We start from the raw sequence: 19,932 nt of genomic DNA, 5'->3' as shown, positions 1-19,932 counted from the left end.
ATGCCTAATTTGCATTTATGATTGGCCATATCAGCTATACTTTAAAAAATTATTTGGTCAGAAGGGCCCCTCGAGACCAATCCACCCCCTCTGTGCTGAGACCATAGCACCGCACCTGGTTGTAGGCCATAGTTTTGTTGAATTATTATTTGCTATAGCTAATGTGGGAAGCTACAATGAATATGTTCTCCAGCTCGCTACCACCAACGTTTTCCATTAAGCGCCAGCTGTTGGCTAATCAACCGGTTACAGACTCATTTTCAGCCAGCTGCATTTCCACTTCATATTAACCAGGCTACTTTTCATTTAAAAGCTTCAGTTCGCCAGTCCAGCAAGCCTTCTCCCACTAGACCACTCTCCCACTCTCACAGACCAATGCATTTCTATGGGCTTATTTTGGAACTAAGCTTGATGCCTGCCTTCCCGGACAATGACATGAGAAACATGAGCATATTGTCATTATATACAGATCTCCAGTTGCAGTCCAAAAAAATACACAGAGGAGGGAGAGAGCTTATAATGCACATGAATTTTCACGTCCAATGTAATGTAAGTTGTAACGATGAGTCAAAATCCGCGGCATATCTTAATCCTTTTTTTCTGACACATTCATTTATAAAAGGTGTCGAACTTGAACTGACTGAATAAAGTCGATCTCCTATATCCCTTTGCCATTCATAAATAATGCAACTTGGTTATACTGTATGTCCTATGGTATCGCATTGGGACAAGTAACCTAAAGGATTTCCTAGGTTTTCCTTTCCTAGCATGTCGGGGCCAGACAGTGAGTGACTCTCGTCTTGTCAGTCAGTGTAACCTACCGAATCACATCAGTGAGAGAGCCGTTCATTTGGTTACCTATTGGTAGGCCTAGGCTTTTTAGCGCTTATCTGCAGATAAATTATGAAAACATTTGATGAAGTTGGTGAATCATCACTGCAGGAACAATGGGCTAGCCTGGCAAACCATAAAGAGCATGGCCGGCATTTACATTTACATTGAAGTCATTTAGCAGACGCTCTTATCCAGAGCGACTTACAAATTGGTGCATTCACCTTATGACATCCAGTGGAACAGCCACTTTACAATAGTGCATCTAAATCTTTTAAGGGGGGAGAAGGATTACTTTATCCTATCCTAGGTATTCCTTAAAGAGGTGGGGTTTCAGGTGTCTCCGGAAGGTGGTGATTGACTCCGCTGTCCTGGCGTCGTGAGGGAGTGTGTTCCACCATTGGGGAGCCAGAGCAGCGAACAGTTTTGACTGGGCTGAGCGGGAACTGTACTTCCTCAGTGGTAGGGAGGCGAGCAGGCCAGAGGTGGATGAACGCAGTGCCATTGTTTGGGTGTAGGGCCTGATCAGAGCCTGGAGGTACTGAGGTGCCGTTCCCCTCACAGCTCCGTAGGCAAGCACCATGGTCTTGTAGCGGATGCGAGCTTCAACTGGAAGCCAGTGGAGAGAGCGGAGGAGCGGGGTGACGTGAGAGAACTTGGGAAGGTTGAACACCAGACGGGCTGCGGCGTTCTGGATGAGTTGTAGGGGTTTAATGGCACAGGCAGGGAGCCCAGCCAACAGCGAGTTGCAGTAATCCAGACGGGAGATGACAAGTGCCTGGATTAGGACCTGCATGTCAGCATGCATGTCAGCACCCTGTAAACCCCTCCACATAGATGATGAGCCAACATTTGTGAAGAAACTGAACCTGTTCTACAAAATAGTTGACACCCATAATCACACAAATGACTGCTTTGCTGTCCTACAGACTGTCCCTGCCTCTCACGTAGAGGAAATCATTGCTACCACAGAGCAGGTCACAAAGGTTTTTAAACAACTGAACCCAAGAAAGGCCTCTGGGCCAGATAATGTGAGCCCAGTCCTCCTCAAGACCTTTGCTGAGGAGCTTGACCCAGTCTGGCAACCCATCTTCCAGTTATCCATCGACTCACACACAATACCACAGGCCTGGAAACGTTTCACTTCATCCCCATCCCGAAAAAGCCATGCCCCAAGGAGCACAATAAATTCCGACAAGTGGCTCTGACCACAATGCTCATCAAATCTTTGAAGAGAATAGTGGCTCTGAACCTAAAACTCTCTGCAGATGGGAAACTAGACCCTTACCAGCTAGTATATAGAAACGGGCACAGTACAGAGGATGCAATGACCACCCTCACACACCTGATTCTGAAACACCTAGACCAACCAAAAATATATGCCAAAGCACTCTTTATAGATTTTTCCTCTGCTTTTAACACCATACAAACACACCTTTTACTAGCCAAAATGAAAGAACTGGACATTAATCCACACCTCATTTACTGGTAACACTCATTTCTCAGTAACAGAACTCAAGGTAAACAACACTCTCTCCCCTCCTGTGGTCACCAATTGGGGAGCCCCACAAGGTTGTGTGAGCTCACCCGTCCTTTTCATTCTGTACACCAATTGCACAAGTCAAAACACCAAGCATTTTATGATTAAGTACTCCGATGATACTGTCCTGCTGGCCCTAATTGCAAATGAGAACTTGTTCTCAACTAGCCTACCTGGTTAAATAAAGGTGAAATAAAAATAAAAATAAATAAAATAATGGAGGACAACAGCGACCTCCCACTGTACCTAGACAGTGTAAACAGCCTTGTGGCAGTGATGTGACAAACTATTTTGTCCTGAATGTCACAAAAACACAGGAGGCTATCTTTGAGCCCAGGTCAATGGCTGACCGAAACCAGGTAGTCATTCACAGTGAACACATCCAGCAGGTCTACTCTCATATATATATCTGGGAGTACATGTTGACCATGCCCTGAGATGGAGTGTCAAAGTGGACTATGTGCTATGTGTGTGCTAAGGTGCAACAGTGCATGCACTTTCTCTGCAGTCTTTCAGGGCAACCTTGGAAATACTGAACATGTTCTTTTGCTCCACTATCCAGAGTGTTTTGCAGTACTGCATCACTGCTTGGTACAACACACAGTACAGGCAAAAAACAGGATGTCAAGTCTGCTGAAAACTGCCCAAAAAATGATTGTCAAGCTGACCATCAAAACCTTTCTGGATAGCTACCACACAAACATGCTGAGGACGGCAAACAAAATATCAGAGCCCCCCTCCCCTGTGCTCAACTCAGGGTTTGTGCTTCTGCCATCCAGGAAGCCCTACAGACTCCCCCTGTGCAAACTGGTCAGGTACAAAAATGAATTTGTGCCACATGCACTGACCCTTATGAACAAATAAGGAGGACATTAGGGACACAGTAGATTCACTCATTCAGGAACGGGCAATAGTGAAAAGTGAGAAGTGAAATATAACTAACTGAACTAACTGTGTTAAATTGTGCAATAACATTATGTGTCACGCTCAGGGACCTTGAACATTAAGGAGATGTGTAAGGTCTAAATCCTACCCAATATTCTCATCTCCCTAAGTAAACATAATACATAATTAAAACCTATATTCCCTGAAAATGTCCCCAGCAGTTCAGTTAATCTTGGCTCTTCAACCCCATTACTCCTCAAATCTAATAACAATCACTCCCTTTCCCTCCCATATTTCTGGCACTGAAATATACTGAACAAAAATATAAACGCAACATGCAACAATGAAATCATTCTGCCAGGAAAGTGTAAGCTTCTTTGTAGTGAACATGTAATTGAGTATGTTTTTAGGAAAGCCTTTCCATCTATCTACCAGAAGGCAGGGGAAGTCTCATTGTATCACTGATACATTTTGTTCATGTCTTATGATACATTTGGGCAAATTAATAAATTTTCAATACATTGGTTGATTCCTTACTAAGGTAATACATGTTTTAATATTTTTTAATGTCTGGATTCCGTGAGGACCCTAATTATCATACTTGGACCAGAATGAGGCTCTCCACTAAATGAGATATTTCTATTGTCTGATTTTCACAGATATTTACTTTACGTACAAGAAAATTCACTGGGATATGGTGAGAGGCATGGCATAGGCCAAACATAACATCAAACATACACATTCATGAAAAAATAAAACAAGAATGACAGTTTAATGACCCCCTCCCTTCCACATTACATAGCTGTGCCTCCATGTCTCTGGTCCACACTCCAGTCAAGTTGGTGGCGGTAATGCACTTTAAAGTTGGTTGCCAGCAGTCATAAAAAATACACAGAAGAAGACGAAGAGCTTGAAACGAAACATTCTTTCGACTGTATCAACTTCTGCAGCTCAACATACGCAAAATGACTTGTTTTATGAATTTCTTCACGTTTATTTTCAAGGTAGTAACGTTGCCACTACAATTAATGGAAGTGGTTGGCATATATGGCATCTACAAGCGTTTCTTTCCATTTCTAATTTACAAGATATCTTTCACCTACAACAAGAAAATGAACGACAAAAAGAAGGATCTTTTCAGCAATCTCTCAGAGTTCACCAAAGGCAATGGCCCGCTTCGCATTTTGGAGATCGGTTGCGGAAGCGGGGCTAACTTTGAATTCTACCCGTCTGGTTGCAAGGTGGTTTGCACCGACCCCAATCCTCACTTCGAGAAGTATCTACAAAAAAGTATGGCTGTCAATGATCACCTAACATTTGAAAGATTTGTGGTCGCTTCCGGAGAGGACATGGGGGCAGTGAAAGATGACTCTGTGGACGTTGTCGTCTGCACGCTGGTGCTGTGTTCTGTCAACAACATACCGCGAACATTGCAGGAGGCGCATCGCATATTGAGGCCTGTAAGTAGATTTTTATATTTAGAGTGTAATCATTTGAGCGCTTATCAATTTGGAAAGGAAACAATGCATCCACTCTCAAATATAAAATATTGGCCATGGTATAACCCTTCAGCATAGTTAAATTATGTTTTTCAGAGAAATGTCAGTAACGCGCTGCTGGCATTTTGTCAAGTTTATACACTGAGTGTACAAAACATTAGGAACGCCTGCTCTTTCCGTGACAGACTGACCAGGTGAATCCAGATGAAAGCTATGATTCCTTATTGATGTCACTTGTTAAATCCACTTCGATCAGCGTAGATGAAGGGGAGGAGACGGGTTCAAAGGACTTTTAAGCATTGAGACTATTTAAAACATGGATTGTGTATATGTGCCATTAAGAGGGGGAATGGGCCAGAAGAACGATTTGTGCCTTTGAACGGGGTATGGTAATAGGTGCCAGGTGCACCGGTTTGAGTGTGTCAAGAACTGCAACGCTGCTGGGTTTTTCATGCTCAACAGTTTCCCTTGTTTCTCAAGAATGGTCCACCACCCAAAGGATATCCAGCCGACTTGGCACAACTGTGGAAAGCATTGGAGTCCACATGGGCCAGCATCTGTGTGCAATGCTTTGGACACGTTGTAGAGTCCATGGCCTGACGAATCGAGGCTGTTCTGAGGGGAAAAGGGTGTGCAACTCAATGCTAATGTAAGAATATTTTAAGATAATACATAACGCAGAGGACGAGAGTTCTTATAAAGTTCTAACGATCAAGGGGTTATTTAATTTTTTTCAGTAATAGGGATTAATGCAGAGACATATGGGAGGAATTTGTCTATGTATTGAGTTTGAAATAGGATACTTGTTATTTGGCCATTGGCCCAGTTTTATTGCAAGGAATTCTATTTGGTCAACCACAGGCTAGGGCTGGGTTATAGAACAACATCCTGTCCCTTTGTTCAGGAGAGACTCACGGGAGAGAATCACTGAGGACAGGGAAGGAATGACCATCTACACCTCAGCATAACATCTATGACTTATTCTCTTTAAATAAACCTATTTTCCTCCCCATGATTTGCTTTGGGGTCTGTGTTATTAAAGAATAACATCAACTGCTAACATTAGGAAGGTGTTCCAAATGTTTTGTACTCTGTGTATAACTGAGGTCACTATTGTTAGGGCTTACTATGTAGATTCTGTAGTCTAAATGATTACAACTACTTTCCTACAGATTATGATGGCAATTAGCGTTACTCAGAAAATCAATTGGTAACTTGCAAAACAATTAATCAAATGGCAGCTTGTAACTCAACTGGCAATCGAACATTGTAAATGTTGTTTTGAAACACAACCAGTATGTCTAGGTAGTTTTTAAGTTATGATGAATATTAGGCTATAGCTAGGAAGTTGCAACAAGCTACAGCAGGCACCAAACGTAGGCAATATAGCTACACTAACTAATTCAATTTAGTTTGATTGAATCATCAGGACCACAAGCTAGTGGGCAACGAATACACCACTGTGCAGGCACTTGAATCACTAAACATAAATGCCCTGCTGCGGCTAGTTTTAGAAGACCGTCATGTTTATAAGTTTCAACTAAATAGTCGGTTACTATCTACATACTGACAATGCATTTTTCTACTAACAGTGGTATGGACTGAAGGTTGGAACAAAATGCTTTGTAACTACTGGTAACTTTTGTTGTTGTGACTGTCCAACAGGGTGGTGCTCTGTACTTTTTAGAGCATGTCGTGGCAGACCCATCCTCTTGGACATACTTCTTCCAGCACGTCCTTCAGCCGATATGGTACTACTTTGGGGATGGATGTGAAGTAGTCAGGGCGACATGGAAACATCTGGAGACTGCTGGGTTCTCTGAGCTCAAACTGAGGCACATCGAGGCACCACTCAACTTCATGATCAAACCACATATTATAGGCTATGCTGTCAAGTAAAGTTTGACAACAAAAAAATCAAAAAAGCACTTGCACATCTGAGTTATCTCGTTGCAAGTGTGTGGGGAATAATGTGATGACAGTTTAAAGAAAAAATAAACCCGCACAGTGCTCTTGCTTGTATCACTTGTTCCTATGCAGGCTTTAATATAATACGTCATAAGCAAGAGTGCGGGTTTCTCTTTTCTTTACAGTAAAGTTTGATACAAATCTCTGGTCTTAGGCCTATCCCAGCAACTGTTTAAAAATAATTGTTGACACTTTTATGTATTCAGTGTAATTTTCTAACCTATATTTTACCAGGTAAGTTGACTCAGAACACGTTATTATTTAACTTGGGGAATAGCTATTGGGGATGAATGAGCCAATTGGAAGCTAGGTATGATTAGATGGCCATGACAGTCAGATTGGGAATTTAGCCAGGACACTGGGGTTAACATCACTGCTCTTACAATAAGTGCCATGGGAGTCAGGACACCTGTTTAACGTCCCATCCAAAAGACCGCACCCTACACAGGGCAATGTCCGTAATCACTGCCCTGGGATATTTTTATTGACCAGAGGATAGAGTGCCTCCTACTGGCCCTCCAACACAACTTCCAGCAGCAACTGGTCTCCCATCCAGGGAATGACCAGTCCAACCCTGCTTAGCTTCAGAGGAAAGCCAGCAGCATACCACTGTGTTGTTTTGGGCACTTTTAGTTATTCAAGAAAAGTACTTAATACACACTCCCTGTATATGCCATTTTAAGAGATCACCTCTGTGTAACCAAATGGGGCAACAAGCTGTTTTTTCTTTAGGGAGAGTGGAGGCTCAGAATGCTAGGAGAAGAGGACCGCTGTCATCTAGTGGATATAAACTCTAACCAATAGGCCACCACCTGATCAGATAAACTCTGGGTCTGAGACCTGTTCCATAGGGATAATCTCAATTGGATACTCAAGTCCTCCTCTCTACCTTCTCAAAATCCATTGGATGAGAAAGCTAGATGTCCCGCCACTCAAACATTCTCCTCCAACAGGTTATGAGGAGAGGGAGAAAGGATGTGAGGAGTATGCAATTCTCCCATAGTTTAGTTTGGCATTTCCTCAATTCCTCCTGGCATTACAGTGCTTTCATAAAGTATTCACGCCCCTTGATTTTTTCCCACATTTTGTTGTGTTACAGTCTGAATTTAAAATGGATTAACTTGAGATTTTGTGCCACTGGCCTACACATAATACCCCATAATGTCAAAGTGGAATTGTTTTTTGAAATTTGTTCACATTAATTAAAAATGAAAAGCTGAAATATCTTGAGTCAATAAGTAGAATATAAAAGCAGACACTGAATATCCCTTTGAGCGTGGTGGAGTTATGAATAACACAGTTTCATTTAATTTGTCATTTCTCCCAATTGATAATTAGTATCTCATCACTGCATCTCGATTACGGACTCAGGATAGGAAAAGGTCAAGAGCTGAAACACAACCAAACCAAGCCGCACTGCCCACTTAACCTGGAAACTAGCCACACCATTGTGTCAGAGGAAAACACTGTACACCGTGTCAGCATGCATGCACCCAGCATGCCACAGGAGTCTCTAGAGCGTAGTGGGACAAGGACAACCCTACCAGCCAAACTCTCCCCTAACCCGGACGACGCTGGGCCGATTGCGCGCCACCCCATGGGTCTCCCGGTCGCAGCTGGCTGCGACAGAGCCTGGACTCGTAGTGGTCTAAAGCCTAACTCCGTTGCCAGAGAGGAAGGAAACCACTCAGGGATTTCACCATGAGGCCAACAGTGACTTTAAAACAGTTAAGAGTTTTATGGCTGTGATGGAAGACTGAGGATGGATCAACAACATTGTAGTTACTCCACAATACTAACCTAAATAACAGATTGAATACAGAATACAAATATTCCAAAACATGCATCCTGTTTGGAATAAGGCACTAAAGTAAAACTGTAGAAAATGTGGCAAAGTAAAATAACTTTGTCCTAAATACAAAGCTTCACTTAATATTTTCAAGCATGATGGTGGCTGCATCATATTATGGGTATCCTTGTCATCGACAAGGACTAGGGAGTTCTTTAAGATGAAATATATATACAATAGAGTTAAGTACAGGCAAAATGTTTGAGCTGGGCCACAACATTAATGCTTGTCTGCTTGCTCAGGACAAGTAGACAAGCAGACTATAGATTTTAGTTGTCCGAATGGACAATATAAAACAAATAGGCTCCTGAACAGAATTGGATTAAAGTGTCCTCCGGATGTGTTGCTCACTGTCTTCCCAATGTCTGGAGACTGCATTGACAGGCACAAGTGGTCTTTCAACCATGCAGTCGCGAGATGCGTTTTCAAATTTGTTGATAATTATTGTTTGTGGTGATTTTCCCAGTTATAGCAAATTTGGTAACACTTTACTTGACACCCTGTGTCATAACATGTTATAACATAACGTTGTCATGTCATAATAGCTAGCATAACCTGTCATTACCCATATATTTACACCTGTTGTAATATAAGAGTGTCAACCCACATTTATAAAAAAAATAATAATAATAATCCTTGCCAAGAAGTTTTCTTTCGTTTTGAAAGTTTTTCTTAAATCCTTTGTTGTAATTAATTATTTACAGTCATGTTTTTTTCATCATATTTTAAATAACTTTATAACACTGTCATGAAGCATTATGACCATCCTGTGTCACTTTACTTGGACTAAGAAAATACACTTTGACACTGTGAAGAAGCATTATGACCATCATAATCATATAAGCCAGATGGGCCTGTCACGTACATGCCATTATATCAGTCAAAAAGAGCGTGTCCTGTCCTGCTCCTGAAATCTGCTCCTGCATTCAACCCAGTCATCTGCAACAGAGCATTGGGGTAGGTGCATGTCTGACATCAATGCGTGTGCAATTACAATGGTGATAATTGAATATGGTCAGTTTAAAAAATACCTATACAACATAAACATACAGTTGACACGTAGGCTTTGGGCAATGGAATGTTGTGCCTTGTGTGGTGGGTTTTGTGGGTTTTGACACTTATGTACGTGTCATAACCAGCCATAAAATAACTTCCATGGTAGGATTTGTGGGTTTTTACATTGTTATGTAGGGGTCATAACCTGTGACAAAATAACGCAAAATATGTCTCAACAGGTGTAAATATGTGTCATGAGAGTGTTATGACCTGTTATGTCAGCTGTCATCAAATCAAATTTGATGTCACATACGCCGAATACAACAGGTAGACCTTACAGTGAAATGCTTACTTACAAGCCCGACAATGCAGTTTGAACAAAATACCTAAAACATATATAATAAAAAGTAAGAGATAAGAATAACAAATAATTGAAGAGTAGCAGTAAATAACTATTGCGGGGCTATATAATGTCAATGTCAGTGTGTAGGGGCACCGGTGTCGAGGTAATTGAGTTAATATGTAGGTAGAAGTATTAAAGTGACTATGCATAGATAATAACCAAAAGTAGTAGCAGCAGCGTTCTGAGGGAGGGGGGGGGCAATACAAATAGTCTGGGTAGCCATTTGATTAGCTGTTCAGGAGTCTTATGGCTTGGGGGTAGAAGCTATTTAGGAGCCTCTTGGACCTAGACTTGGCGCTCCGGTACCGCTTGCCATGTGGTTGTAGTCTTTGCCAATTTTTAGGGCCTTCCTCTGACACCGCTTGGTAAAGAGGTCCTGGATGGCAGGAAGCTTGGCCCCGGTGATGTACTGGGCCTTACGCACTACCCTCTGTAGTGCCTTGCGGTAGGAGGCCGAGCAGTTGCCATACCAGCCGGTGATGCAACCGGTCAGGATACTCTCGATGTTGCAGCTGTAAAACCTTTTGAGGATCTGAGGACCCATGCACAACATCTCTGCTTCTCACTATCACGCATTAGTTTCGCTTCCCCACCCGCCATTTTTAAAAAGACCCGACGGTGCGCATTGCCTTCTTGAATTATGCAGAAACGGGTTTAGGTCATGTCATTTATTTTGTTGTAAAGAGGAGAAAGTGTGCTTTACAATGGTATTGACATTACAGTTGATCTGGAAGTATTATGTTTTGGGGGCGCTAAAATAAGGTCAATTGTACAGGCGATGTACAAAAGTGAGTGAGTTTACGTTAGCTAGCTTGGAAGCTGACAGGCAAAATGTGGCTAGCAGTAGTTTCTCTGCTAGCATGAAAACAAGTGCAGAAAATGCTGTACAATAACAAAATATGACTAAAACATTGAGAACTCTGTTGGGAAACATTAGGAAACAAATACTGTACTCATAGTTCTTGCTTCCCAAACAGTGAAGGATAAAACAGTTAGAATAATAATGTTAGCTGAACTTGGTAGTTAATTAACACTGCAAGCCTGCGCTAGCTATGACATCATCAGTCGCTCTTAAAGGGACAGACTTTCTTAAAGGTGAATAAAACAAAAATTAATATAGAACGGTTGTCTCCAATTAACAAACATGTAATTTACATGTTGTTGTATTGTACTGGAACTTATGACAACAAACTATACTTTTGGGGTTCAATTAAGACAAAAGTTCTGATACAATTACAAGCATACCCATAACATGATCCAGCCATCACTCAATAATGTGTTGTATTGGATTTGCCCCAAACATAACACTTTGAATTCAGGAAAAGTTAACTGCTTTGACACATTTTTTTTGCAGTTTTACTTTACTGCCTTGTTGCAAACAGGATGCATGTTTTGGAATATTTTTTTATTCTGTTCAGGCTTCCTTTTTACTCTGTCAATTAGGTTAGTATTGTGGAGTAACTGCAATGTTGATCCATCCTCAGTTTTCTCCTATCACAGCTATTAAACTCTGTAACGGGTTTAAAATCACCATTGGCCTCATGGTGAAAACTGTGAGCTGTTTCCTTTCTCTCCAACAGCTGAGTTAGGATGGACGCCTGTATCTTTGTGTTACTTGGTGTATTGGTACACCATCCAAAGTGTAATTAATAATTCACCATGCTCAAAGGGATATTCAATGTCTGCTTTTTTTTTATCCATCTACCATTAGGTAGGCCGTCATTGTAAATAAGAATTTGTTCTTAACTGACTTGCATTGTTAAATAAAATTAAATAAATGGGTGCCCTTAGCGAGGCATTGGAAAACCTCCCTGTTCTTTGTGATTGAATCTGTGTTTGAAATTCACTGCTTACAGATAAATGTATGTGTGGGGTACAGAGATGAGGTAGTCATGTTAAACTCTATTATTGCATACAAAGTGAGTCCATGCAACTTGTGACTTTTTAAGCACATTTTAACTTCTGAAATTATTTAGGCTTGGCATAACAAAAGGTGTTGAATATTTATTGACTCAAGGCATTTCAGATTTGAATTTGTTATTGATTTGAACGAAAAAAAAGAAGAAGAAAAAAAACCATTAATGCACTTTGACATTATGGGGTATTGTGTGTAGGCCAGTGACACAATCTCAATTTCATCCATTTTAAATTCAGGCTGTAACGCAACAAAATGTGGAAAAAGTCAAGGTATCTGAATACTTTATGAAGACACTGTATATCACTGGTTAGAAGAGAATTTGCTAAAGACAGTCATCTACATACATTGTAGAATGTCGGATGGAAGTTTTGTGAGGCTGCCGAAACGGGGAAGGAAACAAATCAGGTGCTTTTTAATTAAATCACAACCCACCATAGGATATCAACAGTGACAAGAGCTGGCTGTTATTTGAGTGATACTTTCTCTCAAATCCATGTATTGGTGTGTGACTGCAACTTTTTTTTACAGAGAGCACCCTGAATTTTCATTGCCATTTGAGTTTTAAAATTATTGTAGAATTCTAAATCCTAAGACTGACAGGGTGTATGTCAAAATCAACAGTATAAAGCCAATTATATTGATTTGTTTTAATCAATTTTGTGTCATTGTGATTACTATAAATGTTTATACTAACATCACCAATATGAGGTAAACAGGATGTGTAATTACACTGTTTGATGTGGTCAAAACGTAAGGTTCTGTAATGTAGTAATATATACTGTCCACGTTCGGGAAATTAATGCAAATCTAAAATAATCTAATATGTAGCTTTATTGGACAATTTCACAGATTTATATGGCACAGAAACTGTACATTTTATGTTAAACTGCAATCAAGATTAAAGAACAGTAAACTGAGGAACAATCTTTCTCCCGTGTCTCTCCAGAGCATAATCTCCATCTTTTTGTCTACTCACACAAGTGATAATTCTCTGAGGTTCTCAACCTCTTCAACACACCACCAGAACCAGTCCTAGGAATCCTATTGGATTCCAATACAAGAATCCAATAGAAAACCCTATCAGATTTTGGAACCAGTCATAGGATAAGTGCTAATAGGATGGATTCTATCCTATAGGATAGGTTCCAAAATCTGATAGAAAATTCTATTGGATTGTAATATTTTTTTTTTTGAATAATATCGGATTTTTTTTTACTAGGGGTCCAACTTGACAAGTGGCTAAAAAAGTTAATGTCAAGCCCTGTAGAAAAAAACCCGGTTCAGTCTGCTTTCCAACAGACACTGGGAAACCTTCCCCTTTCAACAGGACAATAACCTAAAACACAAGGCCATATACACACTGGAATTGCTTAACAAGACGACATTGAATGTTCCTGGGTGGCCTAGTTACAGTTTTGACTTAAATTGGCTTGAAAATCTAGCGCAAGACTTGAAAATGGTTGTCTAGCAATGATCAACAATCAACTTGACAGAGCTTGAAGAATTTTGAAAAGAATAATGTGCAGATATTGTACAATCCAGGTGTGTAAAGCTCTTAGAGACTTACCCAGAAAGATTCACAGGAGTAATCGCTGCCAAAGGTAATTCTAACATGTTAGAATCTATAAATTAGATATTTCAGAATTTCAATTTCAATAAATTAGGAGCAATTTTTGAAGAATAAATGTAACTTTGTCATTATGGGGTATTGTGTGTAGATGTGTGAAAGAAATATTTAACACTTTTTAAATTCTGGCTGTAACACAACAACATGTGGAATAAAGATTCAGCTCAGACACATTGATGTCCCGCGGGTCACTTTCATGATCAAACTGCACATCATGGCACAGCATTCACTTTTTGGCCCACCAGCTACTGTGGCAGGTAGATAAAAATAAATATATATATATAAATAAAGATACAAAAAACTGATGAGCATGCTTTGTAATGTTTCTAAAACAATAAACATATTACTAGTAAGAAGTAACTAATATGGTATATTGAATAACAACATTTTCTATAACTTGAGCCTTTTAACCAAAATATCACAGATGAGACAAAAATGTTCACTGCCCCTTTAAGTGGTCAGATGAAGCAAATGCTAAGCTACAGGACTGTTTTGCTAGCACAGACCGGAATATGTTCCAGGATTCTTCCAATGCCATTGTACACCACATGTACACCACTTATCATCAATAAGTGCATCGACGACGCCACCACAGTGACTGTGTTCATACCCCAACCAGAAGCCATGGATTACAGCCAACATCCACACTGAGCTAAAGAGTAGAGCTGCCGCTTTCAAGGAGCAGGACTCTAACCCGGAAGCTTATAATAAATCCCGCTCTTGTCGGATGTGGCAGGGCTTGCAAACTATTACAGACTACAAAGGGAAGCATAGCTAAGAGTTGCCCAGTGACACGAGCCTACCAGACGAGCTAAATTACTTATATGCTCCCTTCGAAGCAAGTAACACTGAAACATGAATGAGAGCATCAGCTGTTCCGGACGACTGTGATCACGCTATCCGCAGCCGATGTAAGACCTTTAAACAGGTCAATATTCACAAGGCCGCAGGGCAAGACGGATTACCAGGACGTGTACTCTGAGCATGCGCTGTCCAACTGGCAAGTGTCTTCACTGACATTTTCAACCTCTCTTTGTCTGAGTCTGTAATACCAACATGTTTCAAGTAGACGTCAACCAATTAATCAGAATGGCCGATTAATTAGGGCCGATTTCAAGGTATCGTAACAATCAGAAATCGGTAATTTTGGACGCCGATTTTATTATTTTATTTTTACACCTTTATTGAATCTTTTTAACTAGGCAAGTCAGTTAAGAACACATTCTTACTTTCAATGACGGCATAGAAATGGTGGGTTAACTGCCTTGTTCAGGGGCAGAACGACAGATTTTTACCCTGTCAGCTTTTTGATTCAATCTTGCAACCTTACGGTTAACTAGTCCAACGCTCTAACCACCTGCCTCACAAGGAGGCCTGTTACGCAAATGCAGTAAGAAGCCAAGGTAAGTTGCTAGCTAGCATTAAACTTAATCAATCATAATCACTAGTTATAACTACACATGGTTGATGATATTACTAGTTTCTCTAGTGTGTCCTGCGTTGCATAATCGATGCAGTGCGCATTCGTGAAAAAGGACTTTCGTTGCACCAACGTGTACCTAACCATAAACACCAATGCCTTTCTTAAAATCAATACACAGAAGTATATATTTTTAAACCTGCATATTTAGCTAAAATAAATCCAGGTTAGCAGGCAACATTAACAAGGTGAAATTGTGTCACTTCTCTTGCGTTCATTGCATGCAGAGTCAGGGTATATGTAACAGTTTGGGCCGCCTGGCTCATTGCTAACTAATTTGCCAGAATTTTACGTAATTATGACTTAACATTGAAGGTTGTGCAATGTAACAAGAATATTTAGACTGATGGATGCGACCCGTTAGATAAAATACGGAACGGTTCTGTATTTCCCTGAAAGAATAAATGTCTTGTTTTCGAGATGATAGTTTCCGGATTCGACCCTATTAATGACCTACGGCTTGTATTTCTGTGTGTTATTATGTTATAATTAAGTCTATGATTTGATAGAGCAGTCTGACTGAGCGATGGTAGGTTGCAGCAGGCTTGTAAGCATTCATTCAAACAGCACTTTTGTGCGTTTTGCCAGCAGCTCTGCTGTCAATGACTTCAAGCCTATCAACTCCCGAGATTAGGCTGGTGTAACAATGTGATGTGAAATGGCTAGCTAGTTAGTGGGGTGCACGCTAATAGTGTTTCAAACGTCACTCGCTCTGAGACTTGGAGTAGTTGTTCCCCTTGCTCTGCATGGGTATGGGCTTTGAGGATGGCTGTTGGGCTTTGAGGGTGGCTGTTGTCGTTGTGTACCTGGTTTGTGCCCAGGTAGGAGCGAGGAGAGGTACGGAAGCTATACTGTTATACTGGCAATACTAAAGTGCCTATAAGTACATCCAATAGTCAAAGGTGTATGAAATACAAATGGTATAGAGAGAAATAGTCCTATAATTTCTATAATATCTACAACCTAAAACTTCTTACCTAGGAATATTGAAAACTCATGTTAAAAGGAACCACCAGCTTTCATATGTTCTCATGTTCTGAGCAAGGAACTTAAACGTTAGCTTTCTTACATGGCACATATTGCACTTTTACTTTCTTCTCCAACACTTTGTTTTTGCATTATTTAAACCAAATTGAAGATGTTTCATTATATATTTGAGGCTAAATGGATTTTATTGATGAATTATATTAAGTTAAAATATGTGTTCATTAGTATTGTTGTAATGCATTTAAACAATCGGCCGATTTAATCGGTATCAGCTTTTTTTTTTTTGTCCTCCAATAATCGGTATCAGTGTTGAAAAATCATAATTGGTCGACCTCTAGTTTCAAGCAGACCACCATAGTCCCTGTGCCCAAGAACACTAAGGTAACCTGCCTAAAATGACTACCGACCCATAGCACTCACATCTGTAGCCATGAAGTGCTTTGAAAGGCAGGTCACAACAAACACCATTATCCCAGAAACCGTAGACACACTCCAATTTGCATACCGCCCCAACAGATCCTCAGATGATGCAATCTCTATTGCATTCCACACTGCCCTTTGCCGACTGGACGAAAAGAACACCAATTTGAGAATGCTATTCATTGACTACAGCTCAGCGTTCAACACCATAGTGCCCTGAAAGCTCATCACTAAGCTAAGGACCCTGGGACTAAACACCTCCCTCTGCAACTGGATCCTGGACTTCCTTTTGGGCCACCCCCAGGTGTTAAGGGAAGGTAACAACACATCCGCCACGCTGATCCTCAACACGGGGGCCCCTCTGGTGCATGCTCAGTCCCCTCCTGTACTCCCTGTTCACTCATGATTGCACGGCCAGGCACAACTCCAACACCATCATTAAGTTTGCTGATGACAAAACAGTAGTAGTATCACCGACAAAGACAAGACAGCCTATAGGGAGAGACCTGGCCTTGTGATGCCAGGACAGCAACCATTCCCTCAACATGATCAAGACAAAGGAGATGATTGTGGACTATAGGAAAAGGAGGACCAAGCACAACCCCATTCTCATCGACAGGGCTGTAGTGGAGCAGGTTGTAGAGATTCAAGTTCCTTGGTGTCCACATCACCAATGAACTATCATGGTCCAAACACAACAAACAGTCGTGAAGAGGGCACGACAAAACCTATTCTCCCTCAGAAGACTGAAAAGATTTGGCATGGATCCTCAGATACTCAAAAGGTTTTACAGCAGCACCATCGAGAGCATCCAGACGGGTTGCATCACTGCCTGGTATGGCAACTGCTCGTCCTCCGACCGCAAGGCATTACAGAGGGTTGTGTGTACGGCCCAGTACGTCACCGGGGCCAAGCTTCCTTCCATCCAAGACCTCTATACCAGGCGGCGTCAGAGGAAGGCCCTAAAATTGTCAGACTCCAGCCACCCTAGTCAGACTTTTCTCTTCGCTATCGCACGGCAAGCGGTACCAGAGCTCCAAGTCTAGGTCCAAGAGGCTTCTAAACAGCTTCTACCCCGAAGCCATAAGACTCCTGAACATTTAATCAAATTGCTACCCAGACTTGGCCCCAGTACATCACCGGGGCCAAGCTTCCTGCCATCCAGGACTTCTATACCACTGTAGGCTACCTAGTATTTCATTATCTGATCAACTTTTCTTTATTTTTCTGTGTAAACTCACATCGGTAGCCATGAAGTGCTTTGAAAGGCTGGTTATGGCTCACATCAACAGCATCATCCCGGATACCCTAGATCCACTCCAATTCGCATACTGCCCCAACAGATCCACAGATGGCAAAATCTCAATCACGACTCCAACACCATCATTAAGTTTGCTGACGGCACAACAGTGGTAGGCCTGATTACCAATAACGATGAGACCGCCTATAGGGAGGAGGCCAGAGGCCTGGCAGTGTAGTGCCAGGACAACAACCTCTCCCTCAATGTGAGCAAGAAAAAGGGGCTGATCGTGGACTACAGGAAAAGGCGGGCCAAACAGGCCCCCATTAACATCAACGGGGCTGTAGTGGAGTGGGTCAAGTGTTTCAAGTTCCTTGGTGTCCACATCACCAACTAACTATCATGGTCCAAACACACCAAGACAGTCGTGAAGAGGGCACCTTTTGCCTCTCTGGAAACTTTTAAACGATTTGGCATGGGTCCTCAGATCCTCCAAAGGTTTTACAGCTGCACCATCGAGAGCATCCTGACCGGTTGCATCACGCTCAGGTATGGCAACTGCTCGGCATCTGACCGTAAGGAGCTACAGGGGGTAGTGTGTACGGCCCAGTACATGACTGGGGACAAGCTTCCTGCCATCCAGGACCTATATACTAGGCAGTGTCAGAGGAAAGCCCCAAAAATGGTCAAATACTCCAGTCAGCCAAGTCATCAACTGTTCTCTCTGCTACCGCACAGCAAGCGGTACCGGAGCACCAATCTAGAACTAAAAGGCTCCTTAACAGCTTCTACCCCCAAGCCATAAGACTGCTGAACAATTAATCAAATAGCCACCCGGACTATTTACACTGACACCCCACCCCCATTTATTTTTACACATCTACTACTTGCTGTTTTTTATCTATGCATAGTCACTTTACCCCTACCTACATGATTAAATGACCTCGACTAACCTGTACCCCCGCACATTGACTCAGTACTGGTTCCCCCTGTACATATTCTTATTCATCCCTTTACATTTGTGTGTATAAGGTAGTTGTGAATTTGTTAGGTTACTTGTTAGATATTACTGCATTGTCAGAACTAGAAGCACAATCCTTGAGGCAAGGGAACTGTTCCAGTAATAAAGTTGTAAGTTGTGTCTGTCTCAGATGTTGGGCTGAAAGAAGAGGGATAAACAGAAAATACAACATTAATCAAAAGGTACAATGTTTACAAAAGAATCACAGTCAAATGTCCTGTCATAAGGACCATAATTATGTAACTAGTATAGAACATGTTTCTCCAAACTTTTCGATGAGCTGTGGAATCAACACCCGGACCATGGACTGTGTCTGTTGGATTGAGATGCTTGGGGGGGGGGCAGGTATCCTAGCAGTTAAGAGCGTTGGGCCTGTAACTGAAATGTCGCTGGTTCTAATACACGAGCCGACGAGGTGAAAAATCTGTTGACGTGATCTTGAGCAAGGCACTTATCCCTAATCGCGCCTGTAAGTCACTCTGGATAAGAATGTTTACTAATTACTCAAATGTAATAGACCTCCATTGAGGCTGGCCACAATGACTTTGCCTTCCAGTGTTGTCTTTGTTCAAAACAGTTCCATTTGAGTTTTACACATGCTCTGCAGCTAATAAGAGAACTTACAAATGATGCCACAACTGTCTGGTGTCTGTCTCTGGTGCTGGTCCAACAGGTTCTGCTGGTGTATGATGCTGTGCCTTATACATTATGGCCTTTCTCTTGCATTTCAAAGATGATAGTAAATGTTTTTTTCTTGGTATTATCTTTTACGAGATCAAATGTGTTACATTCTCTTACATGAATTTAACATTTTCATAAACTTAAGTGTTTCCTTTCAAGTGGTATCAAGAATATGCATATCCTTGCTTGAGGTCCTCAGCTACAGGTAGTTAGTTACATTTGGGTACGTAATTTTAGCTGAAAATTGAAAAAATGGGCAGATCCACAAGAGGTTTTAAAGAAGAACAGAAAAAAGTAATCAGTCACTGTTTCATATAGTCAAACTACAATGCATTCGGAAAGTATTCAGACCCCTTGACTTTTTCCAAATTTTGTTACCATACAACCTTATTCTAAAATTGATTAAAATTGATTTTTTCCCCCCCCTCAATCTACACCCAATATGTGACAAATTCATTCTAAATAAAAAACAATGAACTAAATTCCTTTGATCCCAATGTTATGTACATCTAACATTTGGTGATCTACACCATACACTTGAATACAAGGTGTCAGACCAGGTCCAAGCGACTAGTAAATTAGATGGT

At 41.3% G+C, this 19,932-nt stretch overlaps 1 protein-coding gene across 1 annotated transcript; it reads left to right on the top strand.

Annotated features, from left to right (window-relative positions):
- Positions 1-4,129: 4,129 nt before the first annotated feature.
- Positions 4,130-11,779, top strand: LOC118388633 (putative methyltransferase-like protein 7A). The gene is made up of 2 exons (XM_035777891.2): positions 4,130-4,716; positions 6,421-11,779. Exons 1-2 carry the CDS (start codon positions 4,222-4,224, stop codon positions 6,652-6,654), a joined length of 729 nt encoding a protein of 242 aa, XP_035633784.1. The 5' UTR covers positions 4,130-4,221; the 3' UTR covers positions 6,655-11,779.
- Positions 11,780-19,932: the final 8,153 nt, after the last annotated feature.

This window comes from Oncorhynchus keta, chromosome 10 (assembly GCF_023373465.1).
Source record: "Oncorhynchus keta strain PuntledgeMale-10-30-2019 chromosome 10, Oket_V2, whole genome shotgun sequence".
NCBI lineage: Eukaryota > Metazoa > Chordata > Actinopteri > Salmoniformes > Salmonidae > Oncorhynchus > Oncorhynchus keta.
Note: the sequence above shows the minus strand (reverse complement) of the source record. Positions and strands in the feature narration are given on the sequence as shown.